Consider the following 19,034-nt stretch of genomic DNA (forward strand, 5'->3'; position numbering starts at 1 on the left):
AGCATCCTAAACTGTGTGTGCCAGTCCCCTTCTCTGACCATCCAACTACCTGGGTGTATCTCTACATGCAGACTGCATATGCTGTAGCGTTACCTGTATACTCTCCGTCTTTTGTCTGAGCTCCTTTGGTAGGTGACTTCTGGCTGTAGAATGACAAAACCCAGAATGTGACCCCCAACACAGCGCTGGCTGGATGAACATTTTCCTGCTCTGGTGAAATTCCAGTTTTGTCCACTAGATGGAGCCGATTAAGCAGCTCCAGCCAGTAGTCGGTCTAGGGCCAAGGACTGCGGCGTGCTGATTGCAATGTCATCTTTTCATCAAGATTTCTGTAGTTATTACTCAGAGGAGAGGTGGAAAACATGACCTGCAAGGGGGACCGAATGCGAGAGCTCTGTGCATTGGAAGGATTTTGTTTTTAATTTGTAAATGTTTTGTTTACTTGAGGCTGTACATCTTGTTTGAATTTCACATATTTTTATTTAATTAAAAAAAAAAAACCTATGAATTGTCTCTTTCTGAATACATGGCACCAATCTAGAAGATTTTACCCCCTTCGGGACCAGGCCTTTTTTTTTTTTGCTATATAGCACTGTGCGACATTAACTGGAAATTGCGCGGTCAAAGTACCCAAACAAAATTTGTTTATTTTTTTTTCACACATATAGAACTTTCTTTTGGTCGTATTTGATCACCATTTTTTTTTTAAATATATAAATAAAAAAAGACCAAACACTTTGAAACTTTTTTTTTTTTTACTTTCAACTATAAAGCATATCCAATAAAAATAAAAAAAAAAAGTCTTCATGAATTTAGACCAGAATGTATTCTGACATGGTTTTGGAAAAAAAAAGTGTATATTGATTGGTTTGTGTGGAGATTATAGTGTCTGCAAACTATGGGAAATATACTGGAATTTAAATTTTTTTTGATACTAGTAATGGCGGTGATCAGCGCCTTATAGTGTGGCGGGCAATCTGACACTGACATCACCAGTGACATTACTATACACGGTCACTGTACTAATGACACTGGCTGGGAAGGGGTTAGCATCTCGGGGTAATCAAGGGGTTAAGTGTGTTTTTTTTTTTTTTTTTTAACTAAAAATCTATTTCTCTCTTTCAACACGGGGCTCTGAGCGGTGATTGAACACAGCCGATTTGCAGGTCCCAGTCATAAATCATTGTCCGGGACCTGCTGACAAAATCCCGCTGTGCCTGTAGGAGCCACCTGTCTGCAGTACAATGTGGGCAGGTGGTCCTAAAGAGGTTTAAAGGCTAATTTCAACCTTTTTTTCTTTTCTAAATTCCAGCTCCCCTATGTACCCTGTATAGCATTAATGGACTTCTTTTGCAAAAATATCAAAGCTTTCCATTAATTCTACAGACGCATACTTCACTGTCTTCATAGATGTTTCAGAACATGTATCCATTACTTCTGCCTTACTTCCTGGGCAGACTATAGGTCATGACACAGGAAGGAGTTGACCAGCTGACCTCAGCTCACACCCTGCATCATCCACCCTCCTACCCACCCATTTCCAGGTGCATGTTTTTTAAATGAAAAAATCGGCATTGGCACAGCCCTGATTATGATCTACCTGTGGGCTTTCCGCTATGGACAGGTAGATCACAATCGATGGGTTGCCGACCCCGGCTTAAAAGCTAATCTGTGTCTTTTTCCCTATGCAGGATTCAGCACAATTTCATTTTAAAGCTGACCTACCCACACCCCCCACCTCATTCCTTCCACATGACTAGTTACACCCCAGGTGATGACCGATCACCAACACTGTCATGTGGGAGGTAGAAGAGCGTCATATTCTTCACGCACATATTGGCTAGGTCCTCCTACTGCACTAATGAATGAGGATCAGACTAGGAACCAGGTCCTTCTCCTACACTAAGTAACTACACATGGGGGGGCAGGTCACACCAGGAACTAGGTCGTCCTGTTACGCTAATGAACTACACGGAGATCAGGACCTCCTACTACACCAATTAATGAACTAGAATGTGACCTCCCACCACACTGGTGAGTGAATTAGACAGGCATGTCAGACCGGGACCTGGGCCCTCCCATTGCACTAATGAACTACACAGTGGGGGAATCAGACTGAGAACCAGGTCTTCCCCACTACATTAATGAATGAACAAGACCATGGCTGAGTCAGACTGGGACCTGGGTCCTTGCACTACACTGATAAATGAACTACACTGTGGGTAATTCAGACTGGCACCAAGGATATGCAATTAGCGGACCTCCAGCTGTTGCAAAACCACAAGTCCCATCATGCCTGTGAGTCTGGGCGTCATGCTTGTGGATGTCAGGGTCTTCCTATGCCTCATGGGAATTATAGTTCTGGAACAGCTAGAGGTCCACTAATTGCATATCCCTGCACCACACTAATGAACGAACTAGACCATGGGTGGGGCAGACCGGGACCTGGGTCCTTGTACATTAATGAACGAAATAGACCATGGGTGGGGCGACGGGAACCTGGGTCCTTGCACTACACTAATGAATCAACTACACAGTGGGCGGGTCAAAGAAGGACCTCAGTCCTCCCACTAAACTAAACTGATATGAACAAAAACTAGAGCATTGGTCACAGGGCTTTAAATGAGGCAAATCACTTCCAAACTGAATAGTACACATGATTAAAAGTTTATAGCATAATAGCAGATTTCATGTTGACAATTCAATAGACATGATAAAAAACAGTATTGAGCTGATCCATAATAAGTAATCATAATACACAATATAAATTCATAAAAATAATATTTGTATACATATTTTTAGATGGAGATACATGATTTAGACAGATGGAAATACCGTACATAAGTACAAAATACATAGCGATCCACAAATGTCTTTGCATCCTATAACTACGCGTTTCGTGGATCAAGGACCACATCCTCAGGAGTAGATGCAAGAAAATTAACGAAAAAGATAATAAGAAAATGCCAGAATAATATCTTATACAAAAAATGGATGACTCCCAATGTAGGGGGAAAAAAAGGGGAAAATAGTGTGGGCAATTAGCCCTAGTACTTACAGGTCAGCTCAAAAGAAGGGGGGAGAAAGAACTAACAGCCTTGTGAGAGGGGGGGGGTTTCAGGGAAGGTCTGCCCCGGGGGCTGTGGCGACATGACCCAAACGTCCTGCGAGGACAAATGGAGGGCGGACCAAGTTTTCATATTCAAGGTGAATCAATAGCTTATGTGCATGGGTGATGGCACAATTAGCCAGCAATAATCTATGAATAAAAAGAATGTACCCTGTTTCCCCGAAAATAAGACCTAGCGTGATTGTCAGTGATGGCTGCAATATAAGCCCTACCCCCCAAATAAGCCCTACCCTGTTTCCCCGAATATAAGCCCTACCCTGAAAATAAGACCTACAAGAACTTTAACTAGGGCTTATTTGGGGGGTAGGGCTTATATTGCAGCCATCACCGACAATCACGCTAGGTCTTATTTTCGGGAAAACAGGGTATATATATATATATATATATATATATATATATATATATATATATATATATATATATATATATATATATTGTGGATTCACAAATCCTTATTGTGTGACATGTCACAAGGAGGGAACAAAGTATGCATGATATAGCTGATGACTAAAAATGAGAGTAGAGCAAGATACAGTGGTCAATTTGGTCAGCTTACTATATATCTTGCTCTACTCTCATTTTTAGTCATCAGCTATATCATGCACACTTTGTTCCCCCCTTGTCACATGTCACACAATAAGGATTTGGGAATCTATCTAATCTAATCTATCTATCTATCTATCTATCTACAGTTGTGCTCATTATAAACAACCTTCTTGATCCCCTTCAATACTCCACAGAAACTCTTTTAAAACTCACAAATGACCTACTAACTGCAAAAACCAATGGACACTATTCTGTACTCCTACTTCTGGATCTTTCAGCTGCCTTTGACACGGTTGACCACCTCCTCCTCCTCCTTAAAAAACTTTACTCCCTCGGTCTCCGTGACTGTGCTCTTCAGTGGCTCTCATCCTACCTATCCCAACGCACCTTCAGTGTCACTTACAATTCTACTTCCTCCACTCCTCTTCCCTTCTCTGTCGGGGTCCCCCAAGGTTCTGTTCTTGGACCTCTTTTATTTTCAATCTACACCTCTTCCCTGGGTCAGCTGATAGCCTCTCACGGCTTTCAATATCATTTCTATGCTGATGACACACAAATCTATCTCTCCACCCCTCAACTCACTCCATCAGTCTCCTCACAAATCACTAACTTACTAACTGACATATCTGTATGGATGTCACATCACTTCCTCAAACTCAACTTGTCCAAAACCGAGCTTATAATATTTCCTCCCCCACGTGCCTCTTCCCTTGACTTCTCTGTCGAGAGCTATGGCAAAACCATCCGCCCGTCCCCACATGTCAGGGTACTAGGTGTTATCCTGGACTCTGAACTCTCCTTTCAGCCCCACATCCAATCACTTTCCAAAGCTTGCCGCCTCAACCCCTGCAACATCTCTAAACTACGTCCCTTTCTAACCAATGAAACCACAAAGCTCCTGATTCACTCCCTGGTTATCTCTCGCCTTCATTACTGTAACTCACTCCTCATTGGCTTACCTTTAAATAGACTCCTCCCCCCTGCAGTCCATCATGAATGCGGCTGCCAGACTCATCCACCTTACAAACCGCTCAGTGTCTGCTACCCCTCTCTGTCAATCCCTCCATTGGCTGCCACTCGCCCAACGAATTAAATTCAAAATACTAACTATAAGTTACAAAGCCATCCACAACTCTGCCCCCAGCTACATCACTAACCTAGTCTCAAAATACCAACCTAATCGCCATCTCCGTTCCTCCCAAGACCTTCTGCTCTCTAGCTCCCTCATCACCCCCTCCCATATCCGCCTCCAGGACTTCTCCCGAGCCTCGCCCATCCTCTGGAATTCCCTACCCCAATCAGTCAGACTGTCTCCAAATTTATCCACTTTTAGGCGATCCCTGAAAACTTTCCTCTTCAGAGAAGCCTATCCTGCCTCCATCTAACAACTGCACTGTTTTCTCCATTAGCTCATCCCCCACAGCTATTACCCTTTTGTATAACTTGACCCTCCCTCCTAGATTGTAAGGTCTAATGAGCAGGGCCCTCTGATTCCTCCTGTATTGAATTGTATTGTAATTGTACTGTCTGCCCTAATGTTGTAAAGCGCTGCGTAAACTGTCGGCGCTATATAAATCCTGTATAATAATAATAAGTTTACATACCCTGGCAGAATTTATGATTTCTTGGCCATTTTTCAGAGAATATGAATGATAACACAAAAACATTTCTTTCACTCATGGTTAGTGTTTGGCTGAAGCCATTTATTATCAATCAACTGTGTTTACTCTTTTTAAATCATAACAGAAACCACCCAAATGACCCTGATCAAAAGTTTACATACCCTAGTTCTTAATACCGTGTATTGCCCCCTTTAACATTAATGATAGCTTGAAGTCTTTTGTGGTATTTGTGGATGAGGCTCTTTATCTTCTCAGATGGTAAAGCTGTCCATTCCTCTTGGCAAAAAGCCTCCAGTTCCTGTAAATTCTTGGGCTGTCTTGCATGAACGGCACGTTTGAGATCTCCCCAGAGTGGCTCAATGATATTGAGGTCAGGAGACTGAGATGGCCACTCCAGAACCTTCACTTTATTCTGCTGTAGCCAATGACAGGTCGACTTGGCCTTGTGTTTTGGATCATTGTCATGTTGGAATGTCCAAGTACGTCCCATGTGCAGCTTCCTGGCTGACAAATGCAAATGTTCCTCCAGTATTTTTTGATAACATACTGCATTCATCTTGCCATCAATTTTGACCAAATTTCCTGTGCCTTTGTAGCTCACACATCCCCAAAACATCAGCGATCCACCTCCGTGTTTCACAGTAGGAATGGTGTACCTTTCATTATAGGCCTTGACTCCTCTCCAAATGTAGCGTTTATGGTTGTGGCCAAAAAGCTCAATTTTGCTCTCATCACTCCAAATGACTTTGTGCCAGAAGGTTTGAGTCTTGTCTCTGTGCTGTTTGGCGTATTGTAAGCGGGATACTTTGTGGCATTTGCGTAGTAATGGCTTTCTTCTGGCGAATCAACCATGCAGCCCATCTTTCTTCAAGTGCCTCCTTATTGTGCATCTTGAAACAGCCACACCACATGTTTTCAGAGAATCCTGTATATCACCTGAAGTTATTTGTGGGTTTTTCTTTGCATCCCGAACAATTTTCCAGCCAGTTGTGGATGAAATTTTAGTTGGTCTACCTGATCGTGGTTTGGTTTCAACAGAACCCCTCATTTTCCATTTCTTGATTAGAGTTTGAACACTGCTGATTGGCATTCTCAATTCCTTGGATATCTTTTTATATCCAAGTTTTTGTGTTATCATTCATATGTTCTGAAAACGGCCAAGAAATCATAAATTCTACCAGGGTATGTAAACTTATGAGCACAACTGTGTGTGCGTGTGTGTATAGATATAGATATATCTATATATATATATATATCTATGTATATACACACGATGCTGTGAAAAAGTATTTGCCCCCTTTCTGAATTTTTTTTTTTTTTGCATGTTTGTCACACTAAAATGACTCAGATCATCAAACAATTTTATTATTACACAAAGATAACCTGAGTTAATACAAAATGCAGTTTTTAAATGATGGTTTCATTTATTAAGGCAAAAAAGCTGTCCAAACTTGCCTGGCTTTATGTGAAAAAGTAATTGCCCCCTAAACCTAATAACGGATTGTGAAACCCTTGGCGACAACTGCAATCAAGCGTTTGCGATAACTGGCAATGAGTCTTTCACATTGATGTGGAACAATTTTGGTCCACTTTTCTTTGTAGAATTCTTTTAATTCAGCCACATTGGAGGGTTTTCAAGTATGAACGGCCTGTGTAAGGTCACGATACAGCATCTCGATTGGATTTAAGTCCGGGCTTTGACTGGGCCACTCCAAAACCTAAATTTTGCTTTGTTTGAACCATTTGGAGGTGGACTTGCTGTTGTGTTTCAGATCATTGTCCTGCTGCATAACCCAAGTGCACTTGAGCTTTAGGTCACGAACTGATGGCTGGACATTCTTTTAGGATTTTCTGATAGAGCTCAGAATTCATGGTTCCATCAATTATGGCAAGTCGTCCAGGTCCTGAAACTGGAAAGCAGCCCCAGATCATCACAATACCACCACCATGTGTGACTGCTGGTATGATGTTCTTGTTATGAAATGCATTAGTTTTATGCCAGATGTAACGGGACGCACACCTTCCAAAAAGTTAAATTTTTGTCTCATCAGTCCACAGAATATTTGCCTAAAAGTCTTGGGGATAATCAAGATGTTTTTTGGTAAATGTGAAATGAGCCTTTGTGTTCTTTTTGGTCAGCAGTGGCTTTCGCCTTGAAATTCGCCCATGGACGCCATTTTTGCCCAGTCTATTTCTTATTGTTGAATCATGAACACTGATCTTACCTGAGGCAACTGAGGCCCGCAGTTCTTTAGATGTTCTGGGTTCTTTTATGACCTCCTGGACTGTTCCAAGTTATCTCCATTTGTGGATAATGGCTCTCCCCATGGTTCACTGGAGTTCCAAAGCCTTAGAAATGGCTTTGAAACCCTTCCTAGACTGATACATGTTTGTTTCTAATCTGTTCTTAAATTTTTTTTTTAGATTGTGGCAAGTGTTGCTTTTTGTGATCTGTTAGCGTGCGTCACTTTGTCAGACAGATTCTATTTATGTGATTTCTTGATTCAACAGGTCTGGCAAGTGAAATTTAACTTAGCTTTCCAAAAAATTGTGGTTAATCACAGTTCATTCATGATTGAGCACGGGAGGGGGCAATTACTTATTCACATAGGGCCAGGCAGGTTTGAACAGCTTTTTTCCCTTAATAAATGAATAAATAATAATTTAAAAACTGCATCTTGGATTGGGTTATCTTTGTGTAATCTTAAAATTTGTTTGATCATCTGAATCATTTAAGTGTGAGAAATATGCAAAAAAAAATAAATAAAAAAAACAGGAAGGGGGCAAATACTTTTTCACAGCACTGTGTGTGTGTGTGTATATATATATATATATATATATATATGTGTATATATATATATATATATATATATATATATTTTACACACACCGTATTTATCGGCGTATAACACACACTTTTTCCCCCTTAAAATCAGGGGAAAATCGTGTGTGCGTGTTATACGCCGAACGGCTGCCTCGGAGGGGAAGGAGGGAATGAGTGCCGCCGAAATAGACAGAGCCGAATCTCCTGTGTGGCTCTGCTCGCAGTCAGATCCATTTCCGCCTCCTAGCATTGACGTCCCGCCATTGGACCGGTGTTATGTCCATCATAATAGCCGGGCCAAGGGGCGGGGCTGTGAGCCGAGTACACAGGAGATCCGGCTCTGTTTATTTCGGCAACAACAAGACTGATTGAGTGATTTGATCATGCTGCAAAGAGGGGCAAGACTGCAGATGGGCACTAATCATGCTGCAAAGAGGGGCAAGACTGCAGATGGGCACTGATCATGCTGCAATGATGGGCAAGGCTGGAGATGGGCACTGATCATGCTGCAATGATGGGCAAGGCTGCAATGATGGGAAAGGCTGGAGATGGGCACTGATCATGCTGCAATGATGGGCAAGGCTGCAGATGGGCACTGATTATGCTGCAATGATGGGCAAGGCTGCAGATAGCCACTGATAAGGCTGCAATGATGGACAATAGCGGGTCTGCAGATGGGCACTCACCCTTATTTTGCTTCAAAATTCTTTATTCAAAATGTATGTTTTTTTTTTTCCTGAAACTTCCCTCTTAAAATTAAGGTGCGTGTTATACGCCAATAAATACAGTATATAGATTTCTTTTTTTCATAGATTATTGCTGGCTAATTGTGCCATCACCCATGGACGTAAGCTATGGATTCACCTTGCTCTGAAAACTTGGTCCGCCCTCCATTTGTCCTCAAGGTCCGTTTGGGTCGTGTCGCCACAGCCACCGGGGAAGACATTCCCTGGTACCCCCCCCCCACTCACAAGACTGCTAGGTTCTCCCCCCCCCCCCCCCCTCTTTTGAGCTGACCTGTAAGTACTAGGGCAAATTGCCCACACTATTTTCCCCCTACATTAGGAGTCTTACATTTTTTTATCAAATAATTTTCTGGCATTTTCTTATCTTTTTAGATAATATTCTTGCATCTACTCCTGAGGGCATGGGCATTGATCCACAAAACGCGTAGAGTTATAGTATGCCAAGACAATTGTGGATCGCTATGTATTTTGTATTTATGTATTTCCATCTGCCCAAATCATGTAACTCCATCGAAAAATATAACGTATATGAATATTAATAATTTTTTAGTGTGTATTATGATTACTTTTTATGGATCAGCTCAATACAATTTCTTTTTGCGGGGGTGGGGGGGGTGACTTCATTGGAAGACCTAATTAAATAGTAAATTTAGTATAAAGAAAAAACACCCCATCAACATAAAATACAGCTAAACTCGCCAGATAAAATGTCTTAACTAGAAAAATTAAACAATAAAAACACCAAATAATGTCACACTATTAAATGTATCTTTAATAAAGCAAATAGTTATTTTACTTACAGAAGCTTTAGAAGTAAAATACAAAATGTACAGTTCCAGTTTACAAGTAATGGCTGGAAAAAGGAAAGAAAAAAAAAAAGTGATAGTAGGGTCACGCTCACGAGCAGTAAACCCTCGCACTTGGCAGTGAATCGGACTTCGTGGAGCCGTCGCCAAGCACAGCACTGCAACTCGCTCATAGAAAGAGGGGAGGTGAGTCTTCCCCACCCCCGAGGAGCATCTAATGGCCAGTGTTCAGTACAGCTTGAAGCCAGGAACATACCACCTACATGGTCAAAGCATCAACATATAGAAACAAAACAAAAGAAAAGAAAAAAAACAAAGGTTCCTGTTTTCAGTTTCTGTTCATCACATTGAAATTTTTTTTTTAGAAGACTTCAAAATACGAGTAAAAAAAATATATATGTTCATATTTAGCATGTGGAATAGTTAAGTTGGCACTTTGCGACATCTGTTTTGATACAAATATATATGTCTACCCATTAATAAGACCAATAATATTCTGATAAAACGTTTGGGGTGGGAGGGGTTAAAGAGTCGCCGTCACCCACTGAGTGGAGGAAGATATTTCATGGACTAAACCAATCAGCAGCCTATTGGCCCTCCAGGACCTAGGGATGTTATTGGATCATCCTGATTCAATAGGCAGTGTTTACCAAAACCGAGGTCTAGTTCACAACTCCTTCACTGAGTGTGGATCGGGGACAATGGAAGGGCTGACTCCACCCAAAATGGAGATTTCAGTTTTGCCTGATTGGTGGCAAGTTTGATCACACAAAGGCTTCTAAATATCTCTTGGGCACTCAAACCTCTGCGATAAAGCCAATTGATGGAGCCACCCGTCACTGATGGATTCTCTTTCATATAGAATTGGTGAGACCAGCTGGCAAAGGGAAACCTCTGTAACGGCCTGCTGTCAGAGCGACGCCTCTATACCAGCCTGCTGTCAGAGAGTGGCGCCACCTCCATACCAGCCTTCTGTCCCAGCGTGACATCTCCATAACGGTCAGCTGTCATGGAGAGTGACATCTCCATAACGGTCAGCTGCCAGAGGGACACCTACATAATCACCTGCTGCCAGAGTGTGACACCTCCATAAAAGCCAGCTGTGAGAATGTGACACTTTCATAACGGCCTTCTTTCACAGGGGCACCTTCACAATGGCTGTCTAGGAGGAGGCGAAGATGAGCTGACTCAAATTGATGACCCCATCCGCCACCATCTCCAGAAGGTTAGATTTTTGCAGGAGAAAAGCAATTATGAACAGGGTAGGTAGGAGTCAGCAGGATGAGGGGCTGTGGCAGAGAAGACCTCAGCATTGGGGTCCCCAAGAAGCCTCTGGGTGGTGTGGATTCTGCTGAACACCTCCTATATCTGAAAAATTGCCTTTTGGGTGGAGCGCCTACTTAAGTGCAAAAGGTCTGCGGACAAAAAGAGAGCAGGGTATTTATTTTTGGGAGACTGAAAAAGAGAACCATATGATAAATTCAATGAAATATTTTAGCATAAACCTTTAACAAACAGGTACAGAAGTCTTTACAGAAACAGGCAAGAGAGGATGGAAACAAAACAACAAAAAGAAGCAACAGAGCAGGTCAGTATTGAGGGCTATGCACAGCACATATGTCTCTGTAAACATAGATGGTGTATGTAGACTTGATGGGTCAGAAGTAAAAAAAAAAAAAAAAAAACAACCCAATATAAATACAGTAATGTTAGATTTATCACACAACGCAAAAAACGGTAACATTCGGGCTATAAAATACATCACTGTACAAAGGGGTCAGGGGAAAAAAAAAAAGTACGGGCTTTAAATACCCCAAGTTATGAATTGTATATAGTTTAGTGTTTTGTACATATTTTTGGTATAATTAAAGTGAAAAAAAAAAAAAAAAGAAAGAAAAAAAAAAAAAAAGTGCTTCAATGTTTAAATCCAAAGAAACACAATTTTTTGTTTTTCACTGTTCCGCTACGCAAGTCAGCAAGCTCTTTACTCACAGTTATGAGTTAAAGTATATTAGTGATATATAACAATATAGGAAAATAGAAAAATAAGATTAATACTGTCAATATTTTTATTTAATTTTTCTCTTTTCGAAACTAGAAAACATTGGGAGGGATTGCAGTGGGCTCTTTTCAAAAGACGAAATGACGCTTTTTTTGTTTTTTTTTTAAATACATATAAACTATATATAGATATATATATATAGATATAAAGAATATTCTGTAACATTGATTAAGATAAAATGGGAAACCTGTACACAAACTATTTAAATTTATATCATAAGCACCATTTTCTTCTCTTGTAGCCACTTTGGTTGGAAGAAACGTGACTCCTAATATAAGCATTGTATGTCATGGCACATTTTTTTTTTTTTTTTTAAGTGACATTATGCTGCATTCTTTAAAAATATATATTTTTGTTATTATTATTTCATCTACCTGCTAATTAAGTTATTTTTCGGAGCCAGCTCACATAAGATTCTTTTTTTTTTTTATATAATTTTTAAAGAATATTGAAAGACTTTTACTATCTCAGAAGTTATTTTCTGGAGTTGTATGTGCATAATGCCTTTGGCCATAAGGAACTGGATACGTTTTATATATTCAATAAAATAAAAAAGGTAATAAAAAAAAACAAAAACGGTGGCAATGAAAATGAGACTGCGACACAACTTGCATCCACCTGAAGAACTACACTGGGGAGGGGGTCTCTAATATGAAACGAACAGACCTTATTTCACGAAACTGATCCTCCATGTTTAGATGGAATGTCCTGTAGGGTTGTCATAGAGGCACAAATACTGCCGATGGGGGCAGAATTTTAGGCATGGGGGGGTGGATTAAAGTTTTCAATGGGGGAGGCCTCTCGACCCTGGACATTTTAATTTACTAACTGAAACGCAACTACTACAAAATGACCAAAAATGGTTTCACAAACATTGGTGATGGCGACCCTGGGTCCGGTACTCTTCCTTTGTTTAGGCTAGGGTGAAGGATTTTGGGAAATCAATGGCCGTGGAGTCAATGACCTCCCTTCTGGGCCGGACAAAATCCATGACCTAAAGTATCTGGTAAGAGGTGAGCAACTGATTTGTTTTACAGATGTCAACGCATTCACTGAATCTTGCAAGAGGGTTTCCAGGAAAGCCTAGTAAGGGGGAATGTTCTAGCTTTCAGCTTGTTAACTTTAGTAAAAGAGCTGACAGTTCATTTTTTATTTTTAATACAAATTGAGATGAGGGTTCTGCCGTCCACTAAGAAATCAGCCAAGGCAAGTCAAATTGGTTGCTATAGATAAACCCTGAACTTAGTGGGCATCTATAGCTGGATGTAAAGTAGATTTACAGCCTCAACCCAACTAGTCTTAAAGGATAAGTTCACCTTAAAGAAAGAAAAAAAAAATTTATAAAGAATGTTCATCTTTTTGCAGGTAAAAAAAAAAAAGTGCATTTATTATTATTTTTTTATTGAGAGCCTGTAAAGCGGTGGTTCTCGATCTCAGTCCTCAAGTACCCCCAACAGTCCATGTTTTCAGGTTTTCCTTTATTTTGCACAGCTGCTTTAAATCAATATCAATGACATGGTATTGATAAGAGCTATTTTATCGAAGGGAAGTCAAAAACATGGCCCGTTGGGGGTACTTGAGGACTGAGGTTGAGAATCACTGCTGTAAAGCACTGCACCCTCGATCACATCTGCAATGCAGGGCTCTTGCAGACTGTCAGTGTAAGCTGTCTGCTCGTACCTCATACGGGCAGGAAGTTACACACCGACAGGAAGCATCAATGAACTTCCAAGAGTGCACAACAGTGCCCCTAGCGTTCATTGAGAACTACAGGCTGACAGCCGCAAAGGCTGTCGGTACTTGTAGTTCTTCCATTTACAGAACTCTGAATGAATGACGCGGCTGGGTGTTATAAAAGGTGAACTTTACCTTTAAGAATTCCTCCCCGCCTCCCTCACAACCTATGCTAACTAACCTGTGTAAAAAGGATGTATATACTTAGCTATCTTCAGTTTGGTTTGGTCACGCGATACGACTACCCTGTGTTTGCCGGAGAGAGGAGGGACCACTAACAGCAGGGACATGGGAGCCTATGGGGTAATGTCTTCACTTCCAGGCATTCCCAGCCTTTGTCGGCACTCTTGCTTCTTTTCTCTGCAGCCGCCACTGGGTGACACGGGGATCACATGACTGCAGCAGGCTGAGAATCGGTAAATATACACACCTTTTATTTTATTTTTTATTTTTTTTTACACAGCTCAGCGTAGGTGTTTGGGGTGGGGTGCGCATTGTTAATAGTTAGGCTAAGGCTGGAATTCTACTTTGACATAACAACCAGTTGGCACTGATTTTAAAGAAGGGTTGCAGACTTTACAATGGGTGCTCAACCTGTGGCCCTCCAGTTGTTACAGAACTACAAGTCCCATCATGCCTTTGCCTTTGGGAGTCATGCTTTTAACTGTAAGCGGCTTGAAATGCCTCGTGGGATATGTAGTTCTGCAACAGCTGGTTATTTGTCACAGCCACTGGTTCTCCTGTAGAAGCTAATTTCTTTGTAAGTGTACTCAGGTGTAGGTAACTTTGGCACTCCAGCTGTTAAGGAAAAGTCCCATGAGGCACTGCAAGACTGACAGTCACAGTAATGCCAGAGGCATGATGGGATTTGTCCTTCCCTCATAGCAGGAGTGCCACAGTTGCCTATCCCAGGGTTAACTCCACCCTGGAGGAGCACTTCAAAATAGTCTCCCCCCTTCCCCCTTCTAGAGTTGGCTGACCAACTCCATCATTGGGGGGAGATTTACCAAAACTGGTGCACACAGCATCTGGTGCAGCTGTGCACAGTAACCATTCAGCTTCTGGGTTTTATTTTCAAAGCAGCTGAAGTTAGGCCACCATTCACACTTGAGCGTTTTTGAGCTTAGAGCTACAAGACGCTCAACAAGCAAAAACCTTTTGTTTTCAATAGCCCTTGTTCACATCTGAACGTCCTGTCGCTTGTAGCAAAACGCCTGTCACTCAAAAAAAGTACATGAGCTTGTTTTCAGGCAGAATTAAGTGTTTTTGTCATAGGCTTCAATAGAATCGCCTGAACATGCTTTTTTCAAGCGTTTATTTAAGTATTTTGTTGTCAAACATCAGTTCTAGGCCCCTTTTTCATCAGCACTCCAGAACTTTTAGTTGAACAAAAGCCTAAAAAAACACCTGAAAAAAGCTGCAAAAACATCCACTTCTGCTCCAAAAAAACACTTGGGGGGGGGGGGGGGGGGTAAACCTCTTGAAAACATGACGCTTAGGTGTGAATGCAGCCGCTGATTGGTCATTATGCACAGCTGCACCAGATTCTGAGTGCAAAAGTTTTAGTAAATCTCCCCCCATTATGTCCAAAAGGAGGATTCGATTAAGGGTGTTAAAAATCAGACTTTGCTGTCCTCTGCACAAAGGATTAATTCTGATGGGCGTGGTTTCATAATAAGATCTAGATGGGCAATTCCTTTAAAAGCACTTCCTGGTTTAAGGCCTGGTTCACACCTATGCGGTTTTCAGTGCTTCTTGCAGAAACGCACTACAGTCCATTTAACATAGTTTCCTATGGATACATTCACATCTATGTATTTTTCAGCCGCTGCATTTTTGGAAAGAGTTAGGAACTTTTTTTTTTTAAATGCAAAACGTTCAATAGACTTCAAATGGAGAAGCTGCAGAAAAGCATGTAGTGTGTTTTTGCCGTGTTTTTAAATTGCCCCAAAAAAAAAAAAAAAATAAAAAAAGAAAAGAAAAGCAAAACACATGAAAAAAACGTGGCAAAAAGCACTGCAGAAACAGATCAAAAGCAAACTGCATGGGTGTTAACCAGGCTTTAGAAGGGCTCCTTACAGAACACCACAGCACTTCAAGAACAGCAGTTTTTCAATGGCACCTCAACGCTCCCCTTCTGACAAAGAACGCTTTCCTCTGTCCAAGTATCTGAGCCAAGATCACACTGCTTACTTTACTGTGGACCTGAAGAAAATGGAGCCGATCAGTCCTAAGGGCTCTACACCTGTTTTGTTAAGCAGCATCTGCTCCGTGTTCCATGCTGTGTCTGTGAGAGACACAGCACAGAACTGTACAACTGGAGCTGCCTGTCCCTATCCCCACCAAGCACAACCTGAGATCTGACGGGAGGGGGAGGATGTGCAGGCGATGTTCATGCAGTGTAATTACCGCACAAGTAGAGAGGGATGTCAGATGTCTGCTGACAACTCACATCTTATACACCGGGCCAAACCTGGTGGGCATCTGTGGCAGTTTTCCATAATGAAAACTCCCACAATCCCTTTGTAATTAGTCGCAGAACTCACGCCAGTTTCTGTTTTACTCTGGGTGGTGCGGATAGATCTATAACAAGCCTATCAGCCTAGGTAATGTCAATAACACCACTTCAGACAGTTTCCTGAACCAGTTTTCTGGCACGGGAAGCTTAGTTAATTCCCCGGTATGAATGCTTGTGTTTTTTTGGTGTTTTCTGTCAGTAAAACACTGGTATTAAAAACCATGCAGTTTGCTGAAGTCAACTCTTTCACATGACCGTTCCAATCGGGTCCCCCTGACAGTTTTTCAGGCAGACCTGATCGGATGGTCCATGCACTCCTACGAACCGCCGAATGTAAAATAGACTTGTGTCTGTTTTCACCTACCTCTGATCCGATCGGGTCCACTAAAAACAAACAGAAGGAGTTCCGTCCTCCTCCCTCTAGACGGATTGGATCAGAGGTAGTTGTGTGTAAACGGGCCGAGGTGTTCGTTTACACCGGACGGTCTGTAGAGCACAGCGGGCTCTGTCCATGTCCGCTCTGCATAAACTAAGCAGACACGGACCTGTCATCTTCCCGCTCTACTCCGATCAGCAGTGGTCGGCGGACAGATCCCCTGCTGATCCAGAGTCTGCCCCATCTGAAAAGCAGACTAAGGGGTGCAAACACAGAATGAACAGCTTTGCACGTCATCTAAACTTCCTCCAGCACTTTTGGCTGGCCTCATGTCTCTCTTCACACATAGCAATGTGCCTATAGGTTCCCAGTTTCTGCTGCAAAGTATCATGCCTGGCAGGCAGGATGGCGGGACGGGAGCCCAGTGATTCACGGGGGTGAAAGGCTATGTAAACATCTATAATCTGGGCACAAACTAGTAAAATGAAAAAATAAAAATGAACTTCTCTGACCAGTGTCCCGTCTGACACTGGCCTCAGATCAGAAAGATCTTAGCTTTTCCATAAACATGCAAGCTTGGACTGTCTGTCTGAGTGCTTGTTTATAGCAGCATTATGGATGCTATAAACATAGGAACTGTTGCCTGAACCGGGGAGGGAAGATTATCTCATGTCAGCAAAGTACATGAAACCTTTAATAATGAATCTCCAATTATTAAGGAATGAGAAGTTTGCAAACACTGCCAGGCCAGAACTGCAGAACCCAAAAGTAGCCAGGAAAGCCCCATATATCCCCGCTTGCTATGATACTTGAATGCTATAAAAGACAACAAGGAACTGAGAGTAGTGCGGGGACTACTACGATTGGCTGTCTCTGGCTGCTTAGCAGCAGAGAGGTCACAGTGATGTCAAAACTAATGGTCTGCATAAAGGCTTCCGGTAAGTGACTCAAACTTCAAGGGGGTGGTCATTACAGACCAGCAACAGACATTTTCGGGGCAGAAAACAGCAATGGCATCCTTTGTATTCCCCTCAGCACAGATATATTTTAACCCTCTTCCCTTGGCTGTATGCATAGATGTGGTAGCAAAGAGCTGGGCCTTACTCTTTGCTGCCACACATATGTTTTGTGCTGGCCGTGCTCATTTGTACGCCCTTAGCACTGTGATCCTGCTGTCACTGACAGCTCCTGGTCACAAAGAAATGATGGGGGGCCAGTAAGAAGAGCTCCTGATCATTCTGACAGCCAATCACGCGATCAGAAGTCTATGAAAACCCCTCCAGTGCTACGTTCTCTTTAAAAGGCCAGGGGAAAGGGGTTAAAAAGGATGAATAAGGAAACTAGTCAGTCCAATCTAGAAGCCGGCAGGCACTTAAAGGAGCCAAAAATCTGGTGACTGCGCCGGCAACCCAAAAAGATTTAAAGATTAGGCACCAGCTGTTATTTTCAGGCATATTGATTATCTAAGCTCCAGAGATCCCTTCCTGCCCTAACAAAGGCCAACGTAACCACAAAGGACCAAGGGTACAGGGGGTAATCTACAAATCTACAAGCGGACCGCGGTGGATGGGAGCCACAGGGTGTCCCTGCCCAGAACCCCCAACTAGTAAACACTGAGCGGACTGAGGCTTCTCTGCAGGTGGTGAAAGTTATCACAACGGACGCATACGGCACAGACAGACTCCAGTAACACGTAACCCGGTGAAGATGGAGGAGAAGCATGTTTAGGAATAGTCACTGCTGTCAAAAAGTTAAAAATCTATCTTTTTTTTTTCTCACCACAGGATTAGAACCGAAACACCCCAAATTGTTTGCAACTCAAACCCCAAAAAGTTTAGCATCGGACATTGTCCCCTGCAAGTGGCAGCCCCAGTCAGAACTGGTGCAGGTAGGAGGGCCTGCGCTCGTGCTTCATCTGGAAGGATTTAAAGCCCTTGTTCGTCTGCTGAGACGGCTGCTGTGCGTACGCGAAGGTCGAGGAGATGCCGGCAGGCGGCGCGCAGTCATTGGCGGTGGACCAGACAGGTGACTGGAGTATCTGCATTGTGTCGTTCCATTGGCTCACGGGATTTGTCATGTGGTACAAAGAGGAGCTCTGGTTTGGCAGTGTATTGGAGAGAGGGGAGGAGTGCTGCCAAGGAGCTTTAGGCGGCCACGTTTTGGTTTTGTTTTCCTGAAAACGAAAGAGAAAACGGTATTGAGATGAAATAAAAAAAATTAACTTGGGAAATCTACCCTCTATATTTTAACCAAAATATGACAAACCTAAACTATATGACGACACTATTAATATGTATTACTGATTTGTGAACAGCAGTATAACTTGCCACTAATCCCAATCTAAAGAAAAAAATGTATTCCTTACTTTCATTAGTGGTAAATACATTTGAATAGCAATGTCTGATTGTAGGTGTTAACCCCTTTATGACAGCCCGATACATACAGGCAGCAGCAAAAAGGGTGGATTTAATACTCATGCATTAAACATATGCATCGTTGGGCGGTCATTGTTTCCGTGCTGAGAGCGCACTCACTGGGCATTTTCAGCACAAAGACTGAACTGATGAACAGCCAGCACTCGGTGCAGACTACAGTGGGCGTGTAAAATTGAGAGCTAGTGTGGTCGCACTCGGAAGCAACGTGTGCCTGCTGCTCTGTGGCCGATGGGCC

The 19,034-nt window shown here is 42.3% G+C and overlaps 1 protein-coding gene across 2 annotated transcripts in view; it reads right to left on the reverse strand.

Moving 5' to 3' along the window:
* Positions 1-9,622: 9,622 nt before the first annotated feature.
* GARRE1 (granule associated Rac and RHOG effector 1) overlaps positions 9,623-19,034 on the reverse strand; it is a gene marked incomplete in the record, with an annotated part of 78,924 nt that continues 69,512 nt past the window's right edge. For both annotated transcript variants that reach the window (XM_073605767.1, XM_073605766.1), the window contains 1 exon segment: positions 9,623-18,537. In XM_073605767.1, the coding sequence (XP_073461868.1) occupies positions 18,238-18,537 (300 nt within the window).

The sequence above is a fragment of the Aquarana catesbeiana genome, linkage group LG11 (genome assembly GCF_042186555.1).
Source record: "Aquarana catesbeiana isolate 2022-GZ linkage group LG11, ASM4218655v1, whole genome shotgun sequence".
Classification (NCBI taxonomy): Eukaryota; Metazoa; Chordata; class Amphibia; order Anura; family Ranidae; genus Aquarana; species Aquarana catesbeiana.